Source organism: Scyliorhinus torazame, chromosome 2 (assembly GCF_047496885.1).
Source record: "Scyliorhinus torazame isolate Kashiwa2021f chromosome 2, sScyTor2.1, whole genome shotgun sequence".
NCBI classification, from domain to species: Eukaryota; Metazoa; Chordata; class Chondrichthyes; order Carcharhiniformes; family Scyliorhinidae; genus Scyliorhinus; species Scyliorhinus torazame.
The window spans coordinates 240709599-240736016 of record NC_092708.1 but is presented as its reverse complement, the minus strand read 5'-3'; the positions used below and the strand labels follow the sequence as shown (position 1 = coordinate 240736016).

General features: G+C 45.6%; 1 protein-coding gene across 6 annotated transcripts in view; it reads right to left on the bottom strand.

The window, feature by feature from the left end:
* LOC140396798 (spectrin beta chain, non-erythrocytic 1-like) overlaps nucleotides 1-26418 on the bottom strand; it is a 320773-nt gene that overhangs the window by 188647 nt on the left and 105708 nt on the right. For all 6 annotated transcript variants that reach the window (XM_072485544.1, XM_072485534.1, XM_072485570.1 and 3 more), the window contains 4 exons: nucleotides 15926-16077; nucleotides 14337-14510; nucleotides 12471-12562; nucleotides 12217-12297 (listed from right to left, as the gene is read on the bottom strand). In XM_072485544.1, the coding sequence (XP_072341645.1) occupies nucleotides 12217-12297; nucleotides 12471-12562; nucleotides 14337-14510; nucleotides 15926-16077 (499 nt within the window). The remainder of the gene's footprint in view (nucleotides 1-12216; nucleotides 12298-12470; nucleotides 12563-14336; nucleotides 14511-15925; nucleotides 16078-26418) is intronic.

Sequence of the window (26418 nt, the reverse complement as noted above, 5' to 3'; positions counted from 1 at the left end):
TAAGCCAATAACCATATACGTCACTGGCATAGTTATTAGAAGTACCCAATTGTAAACAGGTTTACATCCTAAACTGGCACTGAAAAACATGAAAGCAGACAAAATTAGGTCATGTTCAAGCATGAACAATTAACATTTTGCTTAGGCCCAGAAAAGGAACAAATGAAAATCCAGCGCGAGAAAAACATTTTGCAAATTAATAGACATTTTGTCTCTGACCACACATGGAATCATGGCCGGTTACAGCACAGGATGAGACGGTTTGGTCCATCGTTTCGGTGCTGCCACTTCGTTATAACAAAACAACATTATTCAGTGCAGAGAGGTAAAGCAGCAAAAAAAGCATTTTTGGATTTATTAATAGAGGAATCATTACATGAATAAAGAGGTTCTGGTAAATTTGTACCAGGCACTGGCTGGGCCGCTGCCAGCCAATCTGTGTGCAGAAAAACAAAGTGGGCATACAACATAGTTTGTCAAGTCGAAACTGCATTTGTCCGGAGTTATGAGTTACTGGGGTTATTTACTCAGAACCAGAGGAGATTAATTGTGATTAAACTGAGGGCTTTTTAAATTATGAATCGCAGTGATAGGGGAAAAACTGTTTCCTCTGGGAAGTTTTAAAGCAGGTTTTCTATGAGAGGTGTTAGAAAACGTCTTCTGATAAATCTAAGTACACTACGGCACGATTTACTGGTCTTGCGCGCCCGACTCAGTGGCGCAACAAGGCGGTTGAATCTCGCTCATTACGCCTTGCAAGATCCAATGAGATCTCGCGATGCATCGTGATTTAGATCGGGCCCTTAATGGGCGGGATCCAAATTTGCATGTTCAAGTGAGTAGTTAGTCTCACTTGATTATGTCTATGAGCACTTGTGGTGGCCCAACCATGGTGCCAGGTTGGCAGTGGCAAAGTGCCCATGTGCCTGGTTGCCCGATTCCAGGTGGTGCCCTGCTCTTATGAGTTGACCTGCTCTTACGAGTTGACGTGCGGTGGGGGCTCGAGGACCCCTTAATTGGTAGGTTTTGGGCATCCGGAAGCCACAGTGGAGAGTCGAGAGAGCGGGACGCTATATAGAAATAAGTCTAAGTGCGGCCTCAGCAGGGCCCAAAAAAGAAGTCCTTCATAGAATTTACAGTGCAGAAGAGGCCATTCGGCCCATCAAGTCTGCACCGGCTCTTTGAAAGAGCACCCTACCCAAGCCCACTTCTTCACCCTATCCCCATAACCCAGTAACCCCACCCAACACTAAGGGCAATTTTGGACCCTAAGGGTAATTCAGCATATACATCACTGAACCTGCACATCTTTGGACTGTGGGAGGAAACCGGAGCACCGGAGGAAACCCACGCACACACGGGGAGAACGTGCAGACTCCGCACAGGCAGTGACCCAAGCCGGGAATCGGACCTGGGACCCTGGAGCTGTGGAGCAATTGTGCTAACCACCATGCTGCCCTTAATACTCCTGTTTTATAGTGGGGTCGTTCTCCGCGCTGCAAGTGCCGGGAAGCACCCGGCTGAACATGCCCAAAAGGGGACTTTTTTTCCCCATTAAACCACGTCCTACATCTTCCTTATCTGCACAGTTCGTCATTTCTTCAGAAGGTCTTAAATTTGGTGAGCATCATTTGTTTTTAATGAATCTATGCCAGCTGTTCTCGACTATCTCAAAACATCTCCAAGTACTTTAATTGGGTAGGAAGGTGATGGGTCTCTCAGCCACATTTCCGTCACCACCCCAAGTATGTCCACAGAAGGTCCATGGGGTTATAGTGGTGTAGTGGTATTGTCACCAGACTAGTAATCCAGTAACCCAGGTGATGCTCTGGGGACAAGGTTTCAAATCCCACCACCAGCTGGTGGAATCTATATTCAATTAATAAAGCTCGTCTCAGTAATAGAGAGAATGAAACTTTTATTTGTTGTAAAGAAAAAAACATCTGATTCACCAATGTCCTTTAGGAAAGGAAATCTGCCATTCTTACCCTATCTGGCCTGTTTGTGACTCCGAATCCACAGCAATGTGGTTGACTCTGTGAAATGGCCCAGCACGTCACTCAGTTCAAAGGCAATTAGGGCCTTGCCAGTGATGCCCGTCATGATATGCGGACACACACATAATGATATACAGTCAAGCAGCTAATGGACACAGAGAACAGGACATGACCAATAAGCAGGCAGGACACTCAGGGGTGGAATCTGACTATAAAAGACACGAGTCACTCACACTCCGCCTCTTTCTACTGATGAACATCTAGAGAGTCAGTCAAGGGTGTTGTTACAATCTCACACCCCCACCACGTGGCTAAGAGCTAGTCTGGTTCAGTCAGACAGAGTAACCACACTTAGGTTAGCAGAGAGTCGAACTCACAGAGAACTGTGCTAACTGTGCTACTAGTTCAATAAACCTGATTGAACTAACTTCAAGGTCTGGAGTATCTTTTTGATCTATGCTGCATCCAGTTGCAGTCAGTGTATCTAACACGACATGATACCAGGAGACTACTAATTTAAGGTGGCTGACCTCAGTCTGTTCCGTGACGACCAGCGAATGTATCCCGGCACCATGGAGAAGATGCAGGCTCCTCACCAGCTCAGGACCTCCGGCAACCTCAGTGCCAACTGGAGGATATTCAAGCTAAAGTTGCTGCTGTACATCGCAGCTTCAGACCTCAAGGGTGCGTCTGATGCAAGAAATTGCGCTTCTCCTCTCGACAGCGGGTGATCAAGGAATCGAACTCTTCAACTCATTTAACTTCACCAAAGGCCAGGACAAGACAAAGATTCAGACCATCCTGGATAAGTTCGATAGTCACTGTGAAGTGGACACCAATGAAATCTTCGAGCGCTACATATTCAAACAAGGTCTTCAAGGTAAAGATGAATCTTTTAATGCCTTCTTAACTAACCTCCGCCTGCTAGCACTGTCCTGCAACTTTGGTTATATTGCTGACTCCATGATCAGAGACCAAATCGTGTTTGGAGTTCACTCTGATCCTCTGAGAGAGCAGCTCTTCAAAACCAAGCATATGACCCTGCCAGTCGCGACTGAAACATGTACAGTGCATGAGCATGCAAGAAAAAAAAAAATTAAAAAAAAAAAAAAACGGTATTCCCAATACAAATCGGCTGAAAATGAGAAGCTTGCCTCCCATGAGGCAGGGAGGCTGCAGGCCATTTCCCTGATGTAGCGCCTCAGCATTGAAGACAGCGGCCATCTCGCGCGTTTTTTCGGAGCCTCACGCATGCGCGATGCGAACGGGATAACGAAGCGGCCGACACCCACACTGCGCAGGTGCAGATGTCTGCCGACCGCACTGCGCATGTTCGAAGACGTACACCGCATCACGACGCCGACGTCATGACGTGCCCGAACTGCGGCAACGCCCACTTAAAGGGACACTGCCCTGCAAGAGGCAGGCGATGTTTAAACTGCGGGAAGCCTGGGCACTATGCAGCCTTGAGCAGGTCAGCGCTCCCAGTTCCGACGACAGCGCGTCCAGAATGTGCAACAACGATTACAGGATTCTGATCCTGGCAGTACAACGAATCCAGCGGGCGAGTGCCTGGAGTCCGCCTACCGAGTGGGCATCATTACTACACGTGAACATGCCACACCTAACTCATCTCGCATTCAGTCCATCCTTGCTGTGGATTCGGAGGACGAATGGCGTGCGGTGATGCAGGTCAACCACTGCTCCATCCAGTTCAAGCTGGACACAGGTGCTTCTGCCAAACTCTCTCACAGGCAGATTTCAAACGCATCAAGAAGCCCCCCCAAGGGCCTTCCAGTAGCCTGCCAGCTCCTGGACTATAACGGTAATGCCATCACGGCACTAGGGTCCTGCCATCTACTGGTCTCCAACCGGAGCACCCATGCATGGCTAAGGTTTGAAATTGTCAAGCCGGACAGGGCATCCCTACTGGGCGCGCATGCCTGCAAAAAGCTAAACCTGGTGCAGCGGGTCTATTCAACGACATCCTCCAACGTGGATCTTCAAGCTGGCATTGACAACATCCTCGCTCAGTATCCAGATGTGTTTGACGGGATGGGCACTTTGCCATATCGGTACAAGATCCTACTGCGACCTAATGCCAAGCCAGTGGTCCATGCACCTCGCCGGGTCCCGGCTCCGCTGATGGAGCACCTGAAGGAACAGCTCAAGGAGCTGCAGCAGCAGGGGATCATTTCCAGGGTAATCGAACCGACTGACTGGGTCAGCTCGATGGTGTGTGTTAAAAAACACTCTGGAGACCTGCGCATATGCATTGATCCCAAGGATCTCAACCAGAATATAATCCGTGAACACTACCCCATCCAGAAGGGGGAGGAACTCACCAGTGAGATGGCACATGTAAGGTTTTTCACAAAGTTAGATGCGTCACATGGATTCTGGCAAATCCAGCTGGATGAGTCCAGCAGAAGGCTCTGCACCTTCAACACATGGTTTGGCAGGTACTGCTATAACCGTATGCCGTTCGGCATCGTCTCGGCATCGGAGATATTTCATCGCATCATGGATCAGATGATGGAGGGCATCGAAGGGGTTTGTGTGTACATGGACGACGTCATCATATGGTCCACGACCCCTGAGGAGCATGTTTCCCATCTCCAGCAGGTATTCCGCCGTGTCCACGCCAATGGCCTGAAGCTGAACAGGGCCAAGTATTGCTTTGGCATGTCGACATTCAAGTTCCTAGGAGACTAGATCTCTCAGCAGGGCGTGTGCCCCGACACAGACAAGGTCAAGGCCACCGCAGCCATGAAGGTCCCGGAAGGCAAGAAGGCGGTATTGCGCTTCCTGGGCAAGGTCAATTTTCTGGGCAAGTTCATCCCAAACATAGCCTCACACACCACGGCCCTACGAAACCTAGTGAAGAAGTCCACTGTCTTCGAGTGGAAGGCGGCCCATCAGGCAGAGTGGTTGGAGCTGAAAGCCAAGCTCAACACTGCACCCGCATTGCCATTTTTCGACCCACACAGAGAAACGAAAATCTCGACAGATGCAAGCCAGAATGGCATCAGTGCGGTCCTCATGACACCTCATCCTGGGCACCGGTTGCCTACGCATCAAGGGCAATGACGCCCACCGAACAAAGATATGCACAAATTGAGAAGGAATGCCTGGGCCTTCTCACTGGCATTCTCAAGTTTCTCGACTATGTCTACGGCCTGCCGACATTCACAGTCAAGACGGATCACAGGCCCCTGGTCCACATTATCAACAAGGACCTTAATGACATGACGCCTCAGTTGCAGTGCATCCTCCTCAAACTCAGAAGGTACGACTTTGACCTGGTCTACACGCCTGGCAAGGAGCTCATCATTGCCGATACACTGTCCCGCTCCATCACCGTGCCTAGTGAACCACTGAACGCCATCCGGCAAATTGAGTCACAGGTTGAGTCACAGGTGCAGCTGTGTGCTAGCACCCTCCCGGCATCTGATGAGAAGGTGATTCGTATCCGTGAGGAGGCAGCCAAAGACCCCTTCTTGCAGCGTATTATGCAACACCTCGCCAATGGCTGGCAAGAAGGGCAGTGCCCTCAATTTTTCAATGTAAAGGACGACCTGACGGTGGTTGATGGCATCCTCCTCAAACTGGACCAGATTGTAATTCCACACAGTCTCCAGAGCTTGGTGCTCCGTCAAATCCATGAGGGCCACCTGGGTGTGGAAAGTGCAGACGCAGAGCCAGGCAAGCTGTCTACTGGCCCGGGATCACCCAGGATATCACGAACATGGTCCTTAACTGTGCGACCTGTCAACGCTTCCAGCTAGCGCAGAGTAAGGAGACACTTCAGCAACATGAAATCAAAACCTCTCCGTGGTCCAAGGTTGGCATCGACCTCCGTCATGCAAATGATCATGATTACGTGTTAATCATTGATTATTTTTCCAATTAGCCTGAAGTCGTGAAGCTCTCAGACCTCACATCTCGGACCGTCATCAAGGCCTGTAAGGAAACGTTCTCCAGGCATGGTATCCCACTCACTGTCATGAGTGACAATGGCCCGTGCTTCACCAGCCATGAATGGTCTCTGTTTGCCCAGTCGTATCAGTTCAAACAAGTCACTTCCAGCCCACACTATCCGCAGTCAAACGGAAAAGTTGAGAAAGGGGTGCACATAGTGAAGCAGCTCATCTGCAAGGCCGCGGATTCTGCGTCTGACATTCACTTTGCGCTGCTTGCATACAGGGCGGTCCCACTGTCCACTGGCATGTCGCCGGCTCAACTCCTGATGAACAGGGACCTGCGAACGACACTTCCAGCCATACACGTGACCAACCTGGATCACCGCCCGGTGCTGTAGAAGGTGCAACAACTCCGAGACCGGCAAAAACAGGGCTATGATGCTTATGCCACCGATTTGCCTGTGTTATCCCCGTTCGGTTCAAGATCCCTGGTGGAGGCTGGTCAGCTCCAGCTGTCGTTGTTTGACAGCCTGCCCCCCCACTCGTATGTTGTGCGACTGGCAGATGGTTCTGTTGTGCGACGAAACAGACGGGCACTGCGCAAGGTTGCCTGCCCGCAACCACATTCTTCTCCGTTTCCTTCTGTTGTTTTGCCACCTCCTGATACCGCGACTCACGAGGCCACCAGTCAGGCTTCAATCCCGCCCATCAAGGCGCTGTCGCCCCCAACACCACCTCTCCGGCGGTTGACCAGGATCAGGCGCACGCCACAGAGACTGGACTTATGAACATTTGTTCTGTTTGCTATGTTCTGTGTTCTCGCATTAGACAGCTGTCTTCACATGTACATATGTTCACATCCACGGCATGTATATATGTTAATATTGGCCTATTCTTGTAAATACGTTCACATAGGTCATCCAAACATTTAAAAAAAGGGGAGATGTTGTAGAAGCCAGGTATTTCGAATACAACTAGTATACGTAAAAGATGGCTGCTTAAGCATAAATATTAAGCCCCAGTTTTAAATACCCATTTATACAGCATAATTCACTTTTACGGAGGTCCGTTGTTCTGGCAAATGCATATTTTCAAAGTCAGTGTGACATTAAAACAGCACAGTTGCAAGACAATTTGACACTGCTTGTGCTAATTGTCAAGGACAAGGACTGAGTTCCATGGCAACGAGGTGGCAGGAGTCCAATGCAGTTTGTAAGAGCATTGATATTTTACTCAATCTTTGTCAATATGAAGTCTCCATTGTTACAACAGCTAAGCTACCTTAAAACCAGTCTATTGCTGGTAAAGATTAGCAGAATATCACATTCCATAACATGTAGACATGAAACAATTAAAAGCTGATGTTGAAATCTTTAATTGAAAGAATCTTAACTCCTGGCTGGCTCGCCAATTGTTGAGAATCTTTAATTTGAAGGGATCCTAACCTGCCGAACTACGCCAAGTTGGGGGAAGCTTAGTTGATGAATCAAAGTCCTGGCGCAATACGACAAGTTGTACGATTTGTAATATTTCTGGACTATGCCAAGTTGTTGGATTCCTAATATTATTCGACTGTGTAAAGTTGAAGGAATTTATATTATTTCTGCTATTCGGTTACCAGTAGCACTTTGCGAATACTGGGACTCAGCAGAAACTTCAGTTAAAACTTCCCAGGTGCCAAAAAGAATTGTTTTATTTGTAGTTGCTTGATTACAATTTGAAAGTCATTTAAAAGGCAATTCGTAGACAATTCAAAGCTTTCAGAGAATTACAGACATTATCTTTTTTGCTTAGGCAGACAGCTCGAAAGTAACTTTTAAAAGGTCAAAGTCTGGCAATGAAACATGAAGAGAGAGAGAGAGAGCTAATCTTCAGCTAAACTCAAACTCAAAGTCAAAAGTAGACTAACAGACTGACAGAATCAAAAACAGAAAGACAGAACCCCCAAAAGACAACTCACAAACTAACAGAAAGACTATGGAGGACAAAACTGACTACACTAACAGAAAGACAACACAACACAAAGACACTACAGAAAGACACACTGAATTAAAGACAGCAATTAAGGACAGACAACACTAAAATAGCCAGGAGTTAAGATTCTTTCAATTAAAGATTTCAACATTGGCGTAGTCGGCAGGATGGGAGCAGTGCTGAACGACCTTCGGAGGCCCAGGTGACGACGGAAAGCTTCAAAGATAATCGGAGGAGGTCCGGAACCTTCGGGAAGCTTCGGAGATAATCGGAGGAGGCCCAGAAGACAGCCGGAACCCACGGCTAGACTAGGGCAAGAAATATCCTTTTCACCCATTAAAAGTCTTAAAGCCGCATCAATCAGTACTTCGACCCTTGAAAAGAACATTTTTTATAGACTGTGTTAAATAAATCAAGTGGCAGTTGTTGAGACTAACGTAGACGTGGCTGGAAGATTAGTCACTGCAGTAACTAAAATAAAACGGGACTATCAGCAGTAACTACAATTTCACCACCAGCGCCAGAGCAAACATGTACCCTTGCTCCATTAAAACCATGTCTTTTCTGTGGTAGAGTAGGACACTGGATGGCAAAATGCTATCAAAAACAACGGATGGATTCAAGAGATGATAATGAAGTAGACAATGTTCACTACAATACATCTCCACCTCGTGGTCAACCATGTAACACGTACCAACAAGACACACCCAGTATGGCTTCTGGTCAGCCCTACTGGCTAAGCAACTACAACCATGGTTTGCTTTTACAGTTAATCAACAACAGTATCATAATAGCCCAACTGTTTACCACATGGCTTTACAGAATCATCTCCGGCAACTGCCTGTTCGGCCTTCCACCATTATCCAATATGAAGATGATGTTCTGATAACCTCCATCAATAAAGATGATCATGACAAAGACCTACAGGTGGTCTTGAACCACCTCAGTACTAATAGTCACAAAGCTAGCTTTCACAAAGCTCAAATTGCCCAGAAAGATGTTTACTTGGGACAAAAATTTCCAAACGAAAAAGGGAACTTACTCAGAACAGAACGGCTGCCATCAAAGCAGCTAAAGAAACCTCAATGTATCGCTAAAAAGTTGCCAAGAACTGTCAACTTAAGAAAACTGTCATTATTCTGAACGTTGCTTTATTAATTTAAAGAAATTAACATATCTTGTTAGCTGTGTTTCCTTTAACAGAACTGACAAATTCATCTACAGAAAATCAAGATACAGCACAAGATTGGTTCAGTTATATATTTAATAAGTTATTGTATTTGATATTTTAAAATAAATGTTTAAAATTAGCATGGAAATTAAAACTTCAAACAATGTGGAAGCTGGTTTTTTTAAAAAAAAAACTCAAATCTATATTCCAAAAGAAAAGATCGTTCAAAGACATTTGATAACGGGAATTTGGCAGCAATCCAACTTTAACTCCCAGTCCATTTGAGTGACAAAAAAAAAGTTTAGAGATGCGAATGGCATCATTCCAAGCTAAATGCCTCTTTTTGTCTCTGCAAGAAAATTAACCCTTTCAACAAGCTTTTGTGTATAATCCAGAAGATGTCAAAGACTTGACATCAATTTTGATAATCATTTTATTTGTATACATGAAGTTATTAATTGTTTATTGTTGAATTATGTAATCATGATATCAATTTTCAATCAGTATATCAATGTTAAGATCTGTAAAATGTTAACCGAAGTATTACAAAATCGAACGGCACTTGACTATATGCTAGCTGAAAAAGGTGGCACCTGAGCCCTGATTGGTGCGGAATGTTGCACTTTCATTCCCGATAACTCGAAAGAAGTTAAAGATTTGGCATTACGTATCCAAAAAGAAATCAAAAGACTTGATCCACCCCAATTTATCTCTCTCTGGGATAAAATTTGTGGCTTGGACACACTGGAATGTCCACAATAAGAATAATCCTATTCTCCTGTGTAGCTGTATTCATCATTTACATAACATACCAATGTGATCAAATTTGATTAATTTATTAATTATAATAATTATTTTGAAATGCCTGTTGCAATGTTAAGTGTCCATTCTATTGTTTAAAACTGTAATGACAATATGAATGAGTTATTCTTTGCGCTTTTACCTATCCTATCGCATTAATGATGTCTTTTATCTTCTGGTGATATATCTCACTTAATTTTTCGATTTATCAAAGGGCCGACTGTAGAAGCCAGGTATTTCGAATACAACTAGTATAGGTAAAAGATAGCTGTTTAAGCATAAATATTAAGGCCCAGTTTTAAATACCCATTTATACAGCATATAAACTAATTCACTTTTACTGAGGTCCGTTGTTCTGGCAAATGCATATTTTCAAAGTCAGTGTGACATTAAAACAGCACAGTTGCAAGACAATTTGACACTGCTTGTGCTAATTGTCAAGGACAAGGACCGAATACCATAGCAACATGAAGGCACCATTGTTCACAATGCAGATAACTGCTGTCAGAAAAGCTGATGTTGCACATTGAAGATGGACGGCTTGCCATCAAATCAAATGTGTTTGAGTCTAACCCAAACCAACTAGGATTATATTGGGGTGTGATTAGATGACATAAAACAGGTATGAAAGTGTATAACTGAAAAGTTTCTACCCGGCATTTTAGTATTGTCTGTCCTTAATTGCTGTCTTTAATTCAGTGTGTCTTTCTGTAGTGTCTTTGTGTTGTGTGTCTTTCTGTTAGTGTAGTCAGTTTTGTCCTTAATAGTTTTCTGTTAGTTTGTGAGTTGTCTTTTGGGGGTTCTGTCTTTCTGTTTTTGATTCTGTCAGTCTGTTAGTCTACTTTTGACTTTGAGTTTAGCTGAAGATTAGCTCTCTCTCTCTCTTCATGTTTCATTGCCAGACTTTGACCTTTTAAAAGTTACTTTCGAGCTGTCTGCCTAAGCAAAAAAGATAATGTCTGTAATTCTCTGAAAGCTTTGAATTGTCTACGAATTGCCTTTTAAATGACTTTCAAATTGTAATCAAGCAACTACAAATAAAACAATTCTTTTTGGCACCTGGGAAGTTTTAACTGAAGTTTCTGCTGAGTCCCAATATTCGCAAAGTGCTACTGGTAACCGAATAGCAGAAATAATATAAATTCCTTCAACTTTACACAGTCGAATAATACGAGGAATCCAACAACTTGGCTTAGTCCAGAAATATTACAAATCTTACAACTTGTCGTATTGCGCCAGGACTTTGATTCATCAACTAAGCTTCCCCCAACTTGGCGTAGTTCGGCAGGTTAACATCCCTTTAAATTAAAGATTCTCAACAACTGGCGAGTCAGCCAGGAGTTAAGATTCTTTCAATTAAAGATTTCAACAGATGTCATGATATGCAGACACACACACATAATGATATACAGACAAGCAGCTAATGGACACAGAGAACAACACATGACCGATAAGCAGGCAGGACACTCAGGGGTGGGATCTGACTATAAAAGACACGAGGCACTCACACTCTACCTCTTTCCACTGATGAACATCTAGAGTCAGTCAAGGGTGTTGTTACAATCTCACACCCCCACCACGTGGCTAAGAGCTAGTCTGGTTCAGTCAGACAGAGTAACCACACTTAGGTTAGCAGAGAGTCGAACTCACAGAGAACTGTGCTAACTGTGCTACTAGTTCAATAAACCTGATTGAACTAACTTCAAGGTCTGGAGTATCTTTTTGATCTATGCTGCAGCCAGTGTTATACCAGTGTACCTAACACGACAGTGCCCACATCCCATAAGGGAATGAAGGGAAGGCCCATGGACAGCCTTCCCACCCGGCTGCCAATCGAGGCCATTCAGTGGGCCCCACCACATAAGGAACATGACAAGCAAACCCAATTGGGTTGGTTGTTGAGCGGGCCCTCATTCAAAGGCACTCCATACCTGATCTAGAGATTCAACATTGGGGATTGGGGGGGAATGATGCCCCACTGAGAGCCACTGACTCAACAGTGGCATTGCTATTCAATTGAGCTGCTGATTTCTGATTGATTGGCCAGTAGATCTCTGTTGGTAGGACTGCCACCCACAGGGTCCTTGATTCCAGGTAAGGCCCGCTGCTATCCTGTTAAGAGCCTGAGGGTACTTAATTCAACAGGTTGTCCCTGTTGCCTCCATTCAATACCATCCAATGTGACCAAAGCCTCCACTATGCCCGCTTCAACATCTTTTGCTTCCCAGTGAGCTTGCCTTAATTCTGCTAACATTTTCTAAACTGATTTCTCATGTGTGGCACTCTCTAACAACTGGTTCATTTCCTCCATGACTACACTTAACGTTTCCACACCCTGCTGACACATTACCTGTGTTTGTGGATCAGGGCATTAAATGCCATCCCATCTTTCCAACTTGATGTGAAGTTTCGGATGTTTACATTGGGATACCTAGGCAATAAAAAAAGGGAGAATGCCTTTGTTTTAAAAAAATATACATATTTTTTTTGAAAAGGAACTTCGCAGCTTTCACAAAAGTTTAGAGCATATTCTTTCAAACAATTGTTTGCATTAACAGGATTAAAGATGAAATAAACGAGAAAGGATGAGTAAGAGTGACTCACCCTGCTGTTTTCATCTGGCACCAAAGGAGGAGAGCGTCCTTTGCTGACCGCGTCTCCCGGCTGTCATGTGTCTCCACGGTGATATCCTGGATCTGAGACAATAGATTGATGGGGTGATCATTTAAAAATATTTGAAGTAACTCACCAACAAGCTCTAGTAAAGAGCTCTCTTGTAAACAAGAACGAAACCTGGACTTCAGGGGTTTAAGTTACAAAGGAGAGGTTGCAAAAATTAGGTCTGTTTTCTCTCGAACTTAGAAAGTTAAGGGGTTGATTTGATCAAAGTCTTCAAGATACTAACAGGAAACAAACGGGTAAATAAGGATAAACTGTTTCCACTATTTGGAGATTGTAGAACTAGGGGCATAGTCTAAAAATTAGGGCCAGACCATTCAGGAGAGATGTTAAGAAGCACTTATTCACACAGAGGGTGGTAAAAGTTTGGAACTCTTTCCAACAAATGGCAATTGATGCTAGATTAGTTGTTGATTTTAAATCTGAGATAGATATACTTCTGTTAAGCAAAGATATTAAGGGATTTGGGCCAAAGGCAGGTATATGGAGTTGGGTCAAAGATCAGCTATAATCTCACTGAATGACAGAGCAGGCGAGAGGAGCTGAATGGACGACTCCTGTTTCTGTGCCCCTACGTTCTGCCGGCAGATTATCATTGCTCACATCCATCTAGCCCATTAGTTCTCTGAAGTATGTGTCGCGCTGGGTGAAAAGTTTTCCTTTCTAACTTTTCTTTGTAACTGTATTCTTCCCGGGAGGCTAAGCAGCATACGTTCATAGTCCTCGCTGCCAGTTTTTTTTACTTTGCGATTTGAAGGAGTGATACTAGGGAGATTTAAAACAGCAGAGCTTTATTTGCAGTGTGGTATCTCTTACATGGTGGTTCTTCTCTCTCTGTTTCCCACTATAAGACTTGCAACATCATTTCCAGTGAGTACCATTGGGCAGGACTGGAAGATCCTGCTGGCAGGAAGGGCTGGAAAATCCCACCCAATGTATCAGGCTGATGAACCTTCCTCAGAACTGGGAAAAGTTAGAAATGTAGCAGGTTTTAAGCAAGTGAAAGGGGAGCGCGGGTGAAAGTCACGACGAGGTAAATGACTAAGAAATGTTGATGATGCCATGCCAAATGGAGTGCAGGCAGTAGCTCCCTCCACTACAAACCTCCACATGTGCGACAATTAGGTAAATGTAAAAGTGCATCAAGGTGGCACTGTGGCACAATGGTTAGCACTGCTACCTCACAGCGCCAGGAACCGGAGTTCAATTCCAACCTTGGGTGACGATCTGTGTAGAGTTTGCACTTTCTCCGTGTCTGTGTGGGCTTCTTCCAGGTTCTCCAGTTTCCTCCCACAGTCAAAAGGTGTGCGTGTTAGGTGGATTGGCCATGATAAAATTGCTCCCAGGTGTCCAAAGGATAGGTGTGGTTACAGGTAAAAGGAATTGGGTCTGTGTAGGGTAGTCTTTCCAACGGTCAGTGCAGACCCGATGGGACGAATGGCCTCCTTCTGCACTGTAGGGATTCTATGATTATTAGTGGGCGTGGAGAACAACTGATTTGCATGAACTGGTGTTACAGCAAAATCTTTACCCAAGTTGCCAGCAGCAGAGCTCGGGAAACGAACCACCGATATTGGTCGACTCCCCCGAATCTAGGACAATTGAAAATCCTACTGTGTGGACCGACTAAGCCTACAGGTGGGATTTTCCAGCCCATCATGGTGGTACCCACCACTGGAGATTCAGCAGTCCAGCCAAAGTTCCATTCACCTTCGGCAAGACTGGGCATTCCTGGCAGCGGCCAGGGCTGGAAAATCCTATGCTCTGTACTTCTTCTGAATTGCCACTAACCTGGAAACGAAGGATGATGGTCCAGATGAGACCCAGCGTAAGTCTATGGCTCCCGTCAACAATGTCGTGTGACCCCATATTTTCCAGGTGTACTTTCTGTTCCTTCAGAAACTGAAGAGCTTTGTCTACATTTTCCAAACAATGTATCCGCATCCGACCTTTGGTTGGTTTTGGCTGATCGGAGAGATAACAACATGAGTTTCAGCTAAAAGAGACATACACAATAAAATGAACGTAGAATGTGTGACACTTAATAGAAGTTAATGAAACAAGCAGTTAATGCAGGAAAAATATGCTGACCTTTCACCTCTGGGAAGTAGGTATGAATTCTACTTTCCTTCTTGAGCGGAGGTCCCTACATCAAGCATGCCCAAGCATTTACAACCCAGATCTGAGTAGACATGTGTTAATGGTCCCAAACTGGCAATAATTCAGCATGGCTTGGAACTACAGTTGCAAACTCATTTAGAGATACATGGCTTATGGATATTCTTGGGCTGTTTTATTTATGGAAGTGGCAGAATAGTTCACAAAATAGTCGACACTATACCTGATCTAGGAGCATTTTAGACTGACACTGGGTACCCAAGATGGATAAAATAGCTTTAATATAAACCTTCCCACCCTCCCATAAGGGTCAAGGGGGAAACTTTTCAAACTATGGATCGCTTCCCCAACCCATCATGCATGTGCTCATAGCGCTGGTGCCGTGTTTCAAGCGTACAATTGCTGTAGTTCCGTCATTAACATTTTTTTTTTTTTTTATAAATCGGTCTGTCACAATGCGTTTGGAAGCATCTGGGTTTTCCACAGCTCAGGAATGCTGGCAACGAAAGGGACGTGGGAGCTGCCAGCTCAAAAGGGTTAAGTGCATTTTGCAGCAATCCTTGTGGGCCTAAGAGGAAGCATGAGTGCGCCAAAGATGCCTTTCACCTGCCTCTCAGCTGATTGTGATTGCTCTCACTCACCCAACTGTAAATGGAAACCTCCTTCCTCTCCAGTCCTGGAATATATTTTTTATCCCTCTCTTGCAAGGCTCATTTTGACACATGCTAGCCAATCGTGTTTGTCAATATGGCTAGCTGCTGGGTGGAAAACGCAAGAAAATATAAACTTCAATTCAGCAGGATCTCTGCATGTCTAGCCTCATCAGGTTTATCATCTCATACCCCATGCACTCTACTTGCATCCCTTTAAACAACTGGATCAAGTATTTTTGTTATGGGGCACTGGTTGTTTTCAATAAAGATGAAGGAAACAGAAAAGTGAGAGATCATTGAGCACAACCAAAAAAAGTGCAAAAAAAAGTTTTAGTTCATTTCTATCCAATAATTAAATCAGAAATTTCAGAGCGCAGCCTTTATATTAATTATGAAGCAAGTGCACTCCACTGATAATTTCATACAGGATTTGAACATTTTTGAAGCAATGTTGTATGAAATCTTTTCATTTTCAGAAAGATTGGAAAGCAGTGCAGAGGTTATAAATGTTCTCCGGATATTCTGAAGTTAATTATCCAGATGTTGAAAGCAGTCATCAACACCCAAGGCATCTAAAACCACTGAATTCCAACAAACTAGGCAACATACCAGGTGCTCCCCTGAGAGAATTTCCAACAGCTTAATCAGCATACGTCCATCTCGAAGGTCAGTGTACAGATCTGTAATGCGGCAGGTTACGCGTGCCAAGTGAGAGTTCACCCATTTTGTAAACGTTTTCTTCTGCACAACTTCGCGTTCATCTGTAAAACAATTCATTCATCAATTCACTGTATGCTGCCTCAATATTTGGCCTTTACACTTCAGCACTTGAAAGTTTTGACTGGTGACGGGTGACAGCTTGCACTACTTAGCACTGACAGTACTAACAAATGTTTCAAATTCAAGTCATGCTCCTGTTGAAGACTGAAATTATTTCCAATCAATTCCCTTTCTGTAATGCCCTTGCCTGGTTGAAATAACAAAGTGGGGGGTCATTGGTAAAACAGCCCATTAACTTAGTGACTGCAACATAATTTCAATTTTGGTGATGGAATAGTGGAGGCATGAGGGTGGGCAACATTGAAGACTTAGGGATGATAATGCAACAATTAAAATATTGTGGAGACCCTGAATTATAAAGTAGGCTTTATTGCTCTGATGAAGATTGGATTCCTTGGCTGTACAATGCAAACTATGCCAGCTTGTGACAATGATTCCTTATATATGGAGTACCTAATCACAGCCATGCCACACATGGAATAAGTGCTTCCACATTGAGAAGGGGGGAAAATTAGATGTTCAGAGAGCACCAGGCAAGGTCAATGAGCCAGCCACCTGCTTGCCTCAGGTTGGTGCATAACCCCAGGAAGCAATGGATATCTGTATTGATAGTGTTAAGAATGTGGGACTTCGCAAGATGGGTATGTTTGAAAATGTCTCTTTTAACTCGAGATGAAACAGATTTTTCTGGATAGCATAGATGCTGGTCATAATCTTCCTGAACACAGGCCCATGTGATCTGGTTGCCATAGAAAATAAACAAAACCTACAGAAAACCAAGGGGCAGCACAGTGGCTAGCACTGCTGCCTCACGGCGCCGAGGTCCCAGGTTCGATACGGGCTCCGTGTCACTTGTGGAGTTTGCACATTCTCCCAGTGTTTGCGTGGGTTTTGCCCCCTCAACCCAAAAGTGTGCAAGTAAGGTGGATTGACCACACTAAATTGCCCCTTAATTGTAAAAAAAATTATTTTAAAAAACAAATGACAGTTTTCACACCTCAACACAGTAAAAGGGCAGCTTCTTTTATAAGACACAGGCAGAGAGAAAGAGATGAGGAACATAATTCTGTGTGGAAGCAGGATGTCGGTATGAATCAGTTCTCCTCTGTAATGGAAGGCATCCAAAGAGATGGAACTTCTGGAGGTTTAAGGACTGTGAATCGCTGAGATGGGCCTTGATGGTGGAAGTCAGGTCTGTGAGACTCATGCTGAATGGACCAACTTTCGAAGGGCACTGATTTACAATCTGGCGTGGCAGGGAGAAGTGAGCCTGCTGAAAAGCTGGGAGGAATGTAGGATTCATCTTTCTAATGCTGTCATAATATGCACCCATGCACATCATGAGATAAAAGCAGGCAGTGACAGACACCCAGGTGAGCCAATCGACATTCAGAACAGAACACGACCAATCACCAGACAGAACACCAGAGGGGGGGCTTCCAACTATAAAACACATGAGGCATCAGCACCCTGCTTCTTTCCACTGGTGACAACTGTAGTGACAGTCAGGGTGTACAAATCATTCAACACGTCTACACGCGGATCAGAGCTAGCCTGGTCTAGATAGTTAATGTTAGTTTACTTAGAGTAGGAGAGAGTCAACCCACAGGCAGCTGTGTGCTTCGTTACGGAAGTTCAATAAATCTTATTGAACCAACGCCTACGTTTGGTGTACGCTTGATCATTTCACTGCATTGTGTTGCAGTCTGTGTTACCCCAGGGTGAATAACATGACAAATGCTATATCTGCCAGAAGTGCCGTGTACAGTGAAAAAAGTGTTGAAAGACATATCACAGTTTGGTTAGTTAGTTAATGTGAAAATACCACTTTACTTGGATGGATTAGTTGCCTGTTAAGTAGTGTTTGATTTATAGACATACGAATTAGGAACTGGAGTAGGCCATTTGGTGGCTGTTCATCCATTCAATAAGATAATGGTTGATTTGATAGGGCATGCCAGTTTCCTGGCCAACTTATTGATGGTACATTATATTTATGTTATATTTATTAAATAAACAATGAATCCCTAATACTAAAAACAAAACACTAACAAGTCACCTTTGTTATTGCTCAAATGATAAAAGTGACTACACGCCCAAAGTATTACATTGTCCCCTTAAAGCTTTTTGGAAAGTCCAGCGATTGTGGAAGAATCATAGCCATAGAACTGCAAGGCTTTCCTTTCTCAGGATAAGACAGATATTTACTATTTTACAATGACAAGTGTGATGAGGCATGGGAAGTGACACCAAGTTCAGTATTCATGTTAAGCATGTTAGCAAGCAATGAGATCCAAGTCGAGGAGGCAGTTCCAGAGTAGAGGAAAGAGCTGATGAAATGATTGCCAAAGATAGGTGTTCTCCTTCCTCCAATGGAATTGCCTTTCGCCTTGCTGCTCCTGTTGTGTGGCCAAGGTAGGCGCGGACTTGCCATGTCAAGGGAGTTCCACTCCTCATCACAACGCAGCAGGACACCACCACGAGAGTGAGCTGTGGAGGGAGGTAGGAAAGAGGGGAGGGAGAAAATATTCCATAGGGCTGAACTGGGACAAAGATTTAGCAATAAGATACCCCAGCCCGTTTTCCCTCCACTGCCCTGCATTCATCTGGGGTTGGGCTGCTAAACAAAGCAAAATCCAGCCCAGTATATCTCCATCAACTCCATGGTGTAATATATGTGCTCACATATGAACAAGGTTTTGTTCCAGTAAGCTTTCTCTGTAATTAAGATGTGGAGATGCCGGCGTTGGACTGGGGTGAGCACAGTACGAAGTCTTACAACACCAGGTTAAAGTCCAACAGGTTTGTTTCGATGTCACTAGCTTTCGGAGCGCTGCTCCTTCCTCAGGTGAATGAAGAGGTCTGTTCCAGAAACACATATATAGACAAATTCAAATATGCCAAACAATGCTAGGAATGCGAGCATTAGCAGGTGATTAAATCTTTACAGATCCAGAGATGGGGTAACCCCAGGTTAAAGAGGTGTGAATTGTATCAAGCCAGGACAGTTGGTAGGATTTCGCAGGCCAGATGGTGGGGGATGAATGTAATGCGACATGAATCCCAGGTCCCGGTTGAGGCCGCACTCATGTGTGCGGAACTCGGCTATAAAGTTTCTGCTCGGCGACTTTGAGTTGTCGCGGGTCCTGAAGGCCGCCTTGGAGAACGCTTACCCGGAGATCAGAGGCTGAATGCCCTTGACTGCTGAAGTGTTCCCCGACTAGAAGGGAACATTCCTGCCTGGTGATTGTTGCGCGATGTCCGTTCATTCGTTGTCGCAGCGTCTGCATGGTCTCGCCAATGTACCACGCTTCGGGACATCCTTTCCTGCAGCGTATGAGGTAGACAACGCTGGCCGAGTCGCACGAGTATGTACCGCGTACCTGGTGGGTGGTGTTCTCACTGTAATAGTGGTATCCATGTCGATGATCTGGCACGTCTTGCAGAGATTGCCATGACAGGGTCGTGTGGTGTCGTGGTCACTGTTCTGAAGACTGGGTAGTTTGCTGCAAACAATGGTTCGTTTGAGGTTGCGCGGTTGTTTGAAGGCAAGTAGTGGGGGTGTGGGGATGACCTTGGCAAGATGTTCATCGTCATCAATGACGTGTTGAAGGCTGTGAAGAAGATGACGTAGTTTCTCCGCTCCGGGGAAGTACTGGACGACGAAGGGTATTCGGTCGGTTGTATCCCATGTTTGTCTTCTGAGGAGGCCGGTCCGGTTTTTCACTGTGGCGCGTTGGAACTGTCGATCGATGAGTCGAGTGCCATATCCCGTTCGTACGAGGGCATCTTTCAACGTCTGTAGATGTCTGTTACGCTCCTCCTCGTCTGAGCAGATCCTGTGTATACGGAGCGCTTGTCCATAGGGGATGGCTTCTTTAATGTGTTTAGGGTGGAAGCTGGAGAAGTGGAGCATCATGAGGTTATCCGTGGGTTTGCGGTAAAGCGAAGTGCTGAGGTGACCATCCTTGATGGAGACGAGTGTGTCCAAGAATGCAACTGATTTTGGAGAGTAGTCCATGGTGAGTCTGATGGTTGGATGGAACTTATTAATGTCATCGTGTAGTCGTTTCAGTGATTCTTCGCCGTGTATCCAAAGGAAAAAAATGTCATCGATGTATCTGGTGTATAACGTTGGTTGAAGGTCCTGTGCGGTGAGTAGGTCCTGTTCAAACTTGTGCATGAATCTGTAAAGATTTAATCACCTGCTAATGCTCGCATTCCTAGCATTGTTTGGCATCTTTGAATTTGTCTATATATATATGTGTTTCTGGAACAGACCTCTTCATTCACCTGAGGAAGGAGCAGCGCTCCGAAAGCTAGTGACATCGAAACAAACCTGTTGGACTTTAACCTGGTGTTGTAAGACTTCGTACTTTGTAATTAAGAACTTATTATAGGTTTAGTGGTTGTTGATGTAGCAATTGGTGAGCACTGGATCAATTAATGATGCAGTGAATCAGTCTGTGTAGGTAATAAATCAATACATGTGCATATAGGTATCAGTAGAAAAAATACTTGTACCCGTCAGGAACCAAGCTGAATGTGCATATTTTACTTCAGAAATATTTGAGCTAGCCTTCCTTTTGTTTACTGGGGTAATCGCACAAATTACATATTGTGGGGCTCATTGCTCCCAGATGATTGCAATTACCTGATTATTTTATAATTCTATGTGAGACCCACTTCTCTTCTGAAAATTATCATAGGGGATTCTGAGTCAAGAGATGGCACTATTTGGAGTGGGGGTGGGGGGAAGAAGAGGGGCGACGTTTTGGCCTTTGCTTCCCTGGTGGCCCCGAGACGGATTTTGCTGGTTATGGAGGGACTCGGAGACCGCAAAGTTGGGGGGTTGGGTCAGTGACATGGCAGTGTTTCTTAAGCTAGAGAAAATTAAGTTCGCCTTAAGGGGTTCGTAACAGGGGTTAGTTCGGAGGTGGCAGCCGTTCATCAACTTCATCAAGGAAAATTGACCGTCAGCAGGGGAGGCATGGAAGTGACGGATAAGAGCAGGGCATCTAATGTATGGGTAGTTACGATTTAGGGATGGGGGAGTTGGGTGTGTTATTGCGGGGTTCTTGCGTGCGTTGGATCTCTTTGGTTAAAATGTTAAAATTATAAATGCCTCAGTAAAATATTTTCTTAAAAAAAAAGAAAATGATCATAATAGCATTAGCCATGGCTTAGTAGCAGTGCGCTCGCCGTAAGAGTCAGAAGCTTCTGGTTTCACGGACCCATTGCAGGGTCTTGAGCACAAATTCCAAGCCTGCACTCCACAATAGTACCACGGGAACGCTGCACTGTCAACTGTGCCATCTTTTGGATGAATCGTTAAATCAGGAGGTCGATGTTAAAGATCGCACAGCTTTGTTTGAAGAAGAGCAGGGTAGCTCTCCCCCAGTATTCTGGGAGAGAACAGATTAGATCATAACTATATTCAACCATATCCAGCTAACTCAGTACTTGAGAGAGGAGATAGTATCAAGGAAGGAATTAAAGATAGCCATTATCCAATCACATTACAAAATATACATTGTTGGGATGAACACATTGCCAAATACTGATCTTTTAACCCAAATCAGCAAAGCAGATTATCTGGCCATTTATTTTGTTGCTGTTTGTGGGACCTTTCTGCAGATTAGATTATTTTCCGACATTAGATAGATTAGATTATTTTCCGACATTACAACAGAGCCTACATTTCAAAACTCATATTAGCAGTTAAGTACTTGATATTTTGATGTCATGAAGGACATAATGCAAGATTTTTTTTCCCCATCTTTAGTTTTATTCACAACACTGCATTCTATACCCCAAGTGGAGAAGGCAACTCCTGCTGTGGAATTAACATCTTAATAGCTTGTCTATTGGTGTAAACAGATTGGTATGAAAACAGATTGGATTGTAGCTATTTTTAATCATATACAGTTAACTCTGCATCTGAAAGAGAGAAAGAGAGTGTAGAGGAAGGAATTCATGACAGCCATTATTCAAACACGTTACAAAATGTACATCGTTGGGAATGAACTCACTGCCAAATTCAGCAAGATTGTCACATCTTTTTTCTGCCTCATTTTGACAGGAATCGTTCCTTATGCAAAAAATGAACAAAGCCAATGGTGGTGAATGAAACTTTTTTACCAATTGGTGAGATGCACCATTCAAAGGTCCAGCTGACATCAAGTAATGCCTTGTACCAACACAAAAGATTACAATCAGATGTTCGTAACCATTGGGAGATAAAACTGATGAGCTGCCGCATCACAGTCATCTGTCTTCCATCATTAGGCCAACACTCAATCTGACAGTATGGCGTGAAGATCAAACGCTTTTCTTAAATGGTGAGCAGTGTTTTAATCAACAATGAGGTAAAAGATTTCCTGCTTTCAGTTGGTCAACTATGGTCGTTGTCCAACATTCATGTTGAAGGAGAGTGAAATATTGGAATGTAGAAAACCACAGGGACTTAAAGATTACAAAGAGAAGCTTCCAGTGGGACATACAGGACGCGATTCTCCGACCCCCCGCCGGGTCGGAGAATCGCCGGGGGCTGGTGTGAATCTCGCCCCCACCGTGTCCCGAATTCTCCGCTACCAGAGAATCGGCGGGGGCGGGAATCACGCCGCGCCGGTCGGCAGGCTCCTCCCGCCGATTCTCCGGCCTGCAATGGGCCGAAGTCCCGCCGCTGTCAACCCTCGCCAGCCGGCGTGGATTGAACCACCTACCTTACCGACGGGAGCAGATGGCGCAGGCGGGCTCCGGGGTCCTGGGGGGACGCGGGGCGATCTGGCCCCGGGGGGTACCCCCACAGTGGCCTGGCCCGCGATCGGGGCCCAACGGTCGGCGGGCGGGCCTGTGCCGTTGGGGCACTCTTTTTCTTCCGCCTTCGCCATGGTCTTCACTATGGCGGAGGCGGAAGAGACCCCCTCCACTGTGCATGCGCAGGGATGCCGTGAGCGGCCGCTGACGCTCCCACGCATGCATCGCCCGGCGAAGTCCTTTCGGCGCCGGCTGGCGTGGCGCCAAAGGCCTTTCCCGCCAGCCGGCGGGGCGGAAATCACTCCGGCGCGGGCCTAGCCCCTCAAGGTGAGGGCTTGGCCCCTGAAGGTGCGGAGGGGCGGCCCAACGCCGGAGTGGTTCCCGCCACTCCATTACGCCGGATTCCCCCGCCCCGCCGGGTAGGGGAGAATCCCGGCCATAGTTCAGAATGGTGCAGATACATTAGCCAAGTGTTTATAATACAGGACTAACAATACAGAGGTCACAATTCGGGAGCATTTGTTGATACCAGACACAACCTATTTTCTTAACACCTTGGTCAGCTGCCTGACTCCCCACTTCAAATCAATATTTTCCAGGTGCTACCTAAAATTATTTTTATGAATAGTTTCAATTGTTTAAGCATGACATAACCAGTAGCTACTAATTAGATGCTGCTCGCTCACAGGGGCAACATCAACCGTGACCATGGAGTCAGTCTCCAGTCTAATCATGTGTGCAGTCCAGACACTCAGAGCTACTCCGCACCATTACAAAGAAACAAGGCACTAACAACAAGACACCACCTTCCCGATGTGGGAAGGCAGCAAGTCAAGCAGGTTCTTTTTATGACAGAGCCAAAATACATGGGTAAAAATGAGTATCGCTTGTCATGATATGCAAACATGCAGCTAATGAACACATAGAATAGGACACGACCAATGAGCAGTCAGGACACTCAAGGGTGGTATCTCACTATAAAAGGGATGAGGCACTCAAACCCCGCCTCTTCCCACAGACCAACATCTACAGAGTGAGACAGGGTGAATCCTCAGCTTCGCACCCCAGCACGTAGCTCAGAGCAAGGCTGGTTCAGTTAGACTGAGTTACTACATTTAGATTAGCAGAGAGTCGAACTCATTGAGAACTGTGCTAATAGTTCAATAAAACACAATTAACTCACTTCAAAGTCTGGAGCATCTTTTGCTCAAAACTGCATCAAGTGGCAGCTTGTGTTATTCCAAATTACATAACACAACATGATACCAGGAGTCTGTTCAATCTAGTTAGTTCAACTCAGCAAGATCCGTGACAACCAGCGAATGTATACCGGCACAACGCAAAAAGATTCAGGCTCCTCACCAGCTCAGGACCTCCGGCAATCTCAGTGCCAACTGGCGGACATTCAAGCAGAAATGTCAGCTTTACGTCGAAGCATCAGACCTCAATGGTGCGTCTGATACATGGAGGATAGCTCTTTTCCTCACCACAGTGGGTGATCACACCTTGGAAATATTCAACTCCTTTCACTTCGCCGAAGACCAGGACAAAACAAAGTTTCAGACCATCCTGGACAAGTTTGACAGCCACTATGAGGTGGACACCATCGAAATCTTCGAGCACTACATATTCAAGCAGCGATTGCAAGTTAAAGACGAATCCTTCACCTCATACTTAACTAGCCTTAGACTGTTAGCGCAATCTTGCAACTTTGTTCAGATCACTGACTCCATGATCAGAGACCAAATCGTTTTTGGAGTTCACTCTGATCCTCAAGAGAGCAGTTACTGAAGATCAAGCATATGACCCTGCCAGTCGCGATTGAAACATGCACAATGCATGAGCACGCTAAAAATCGCTATTCCCAGTACAAAACGGCAGAAAATGATAGACTAGCCTCCCACGAGGCGGAGAGTGTGCAGGTCATCTCCCGGATGCAGCGCCTCAACATTGACAAAAGCGGCCATTTTGCGCGCTCTTCCAGGGGCCCGACGCATGCGCGATGCAAACGGGAAAACTAAGCGGCCGAAACCTGCACTGCGCAGGTGCAGACATCCGAGAACCGCACTGCAGGTGCAACAACGCACTGAGCGTCAGGACGCCGACGTCATTACGTGTTCGAACTGTGGCACTGCCCATTTATAGAAACGCTGCCCTGGAAGAGGCAGACGCGGGAAGCCAGGCCACTATGCAGGCCTGTGCAGATCTGCACCATCAGTCAGGAGCCAGCGCTCCCAATTCCTACGACGGCACATCCGGAGTGTGCAACAACGCCCACAGGATTCTAATCCCGGCAGTGCAACGGATCCAGATGATGAATGCCTGGACAACGCCTACCATGTGGGCATTATTACAATGTGTGAATATGCCACACCAGACACATCGCAATCCAATCCATCCTAGCTGTGGATTCCCAGGACGAATGGCGAGCAGTGATGAAGGTCAACCACTGCCCCATCCAGTTCAAGCTGGACACAGGTGCCTCTGCCACCTCCTCTCACAGACAGACTTCAGACGCATTAAGAAGCCCCCACGGTCCCTCCAGCTGCCTGCAAGCTCCTGGATTACAACGGGAATGCCATCACGGCACTGGGATCCTGCCATCTGCACGTATCCAACCGACACACACAAGCACGGTTACGCTTTGAAATTGTTAAGCCGGACAGGGCATCCCTACTTGGTGCGCACGCCTGCAAGCAGCTGAACCTCATTCAAAGGATTTACACCACAACATCCTCCCATGTGGATCTTCAGGACGGCATCGACGACATCCTCGCCCAGTATCCAGATGTGTTCAACGGGATGGGCACGCTGCCGTATCGATACAACCTGATGCCAAGCCAGTGGTCCACGCACTTCGACGAGTCCCTGCTCCACTGAGAGAGCGCCTGAAGGCACAGCTCAAGGATCTTCAGCAAAAAGTCCAAGGTCACCGAACCAACTGATTGGGTCAGCTCGATGGTGTGAGTAAAGAAGCCTTCGGGGGACCTGCGCATCTGCATTGATCCCAAGGATCTCAATAAGAATATCATGCGGGAACACTACCCCATCCCGAGGTGGGAGGAACTCATGAGTGAGATGGCACACGCGCGCTTCTTCACCAAATTGGATGCATCATAGGGATTTTGGCAAATCCAGCTGGAAGAGTCCAGCAGAATGCTCTGCACCTTTCAACATGCCTTTTGGCAGATACTGTTACAATCCCATGCTATTTGGCATCATCTCGGCATCGGAGATATTCCATTGCATCATGGAGCAGATGATGGAAGGCATTGAAGGGGTTTGTGTGTACGTGGACAACATCATCATATGATCCACGACCCCTGAAGTACATGTGTCCCGTCTCCAGAAGGTATTCCGCCGTGTACATGCCAACAGCCTAAAGTTAAACAGGTCCAAAATGTTGTTTTGGCACATCGACGCTCAAGTTCCTCGGCGACCAGATCTCACAGCATGGTGTGCACCCGGACACAGACAAAATCAAGGCCATCGAGGCGATGAAGGTCCCTGAAGACCAGAAGGCAGTGCTGCGCTTCTTGGGTATGGTCAATTTTCTGGGCAAG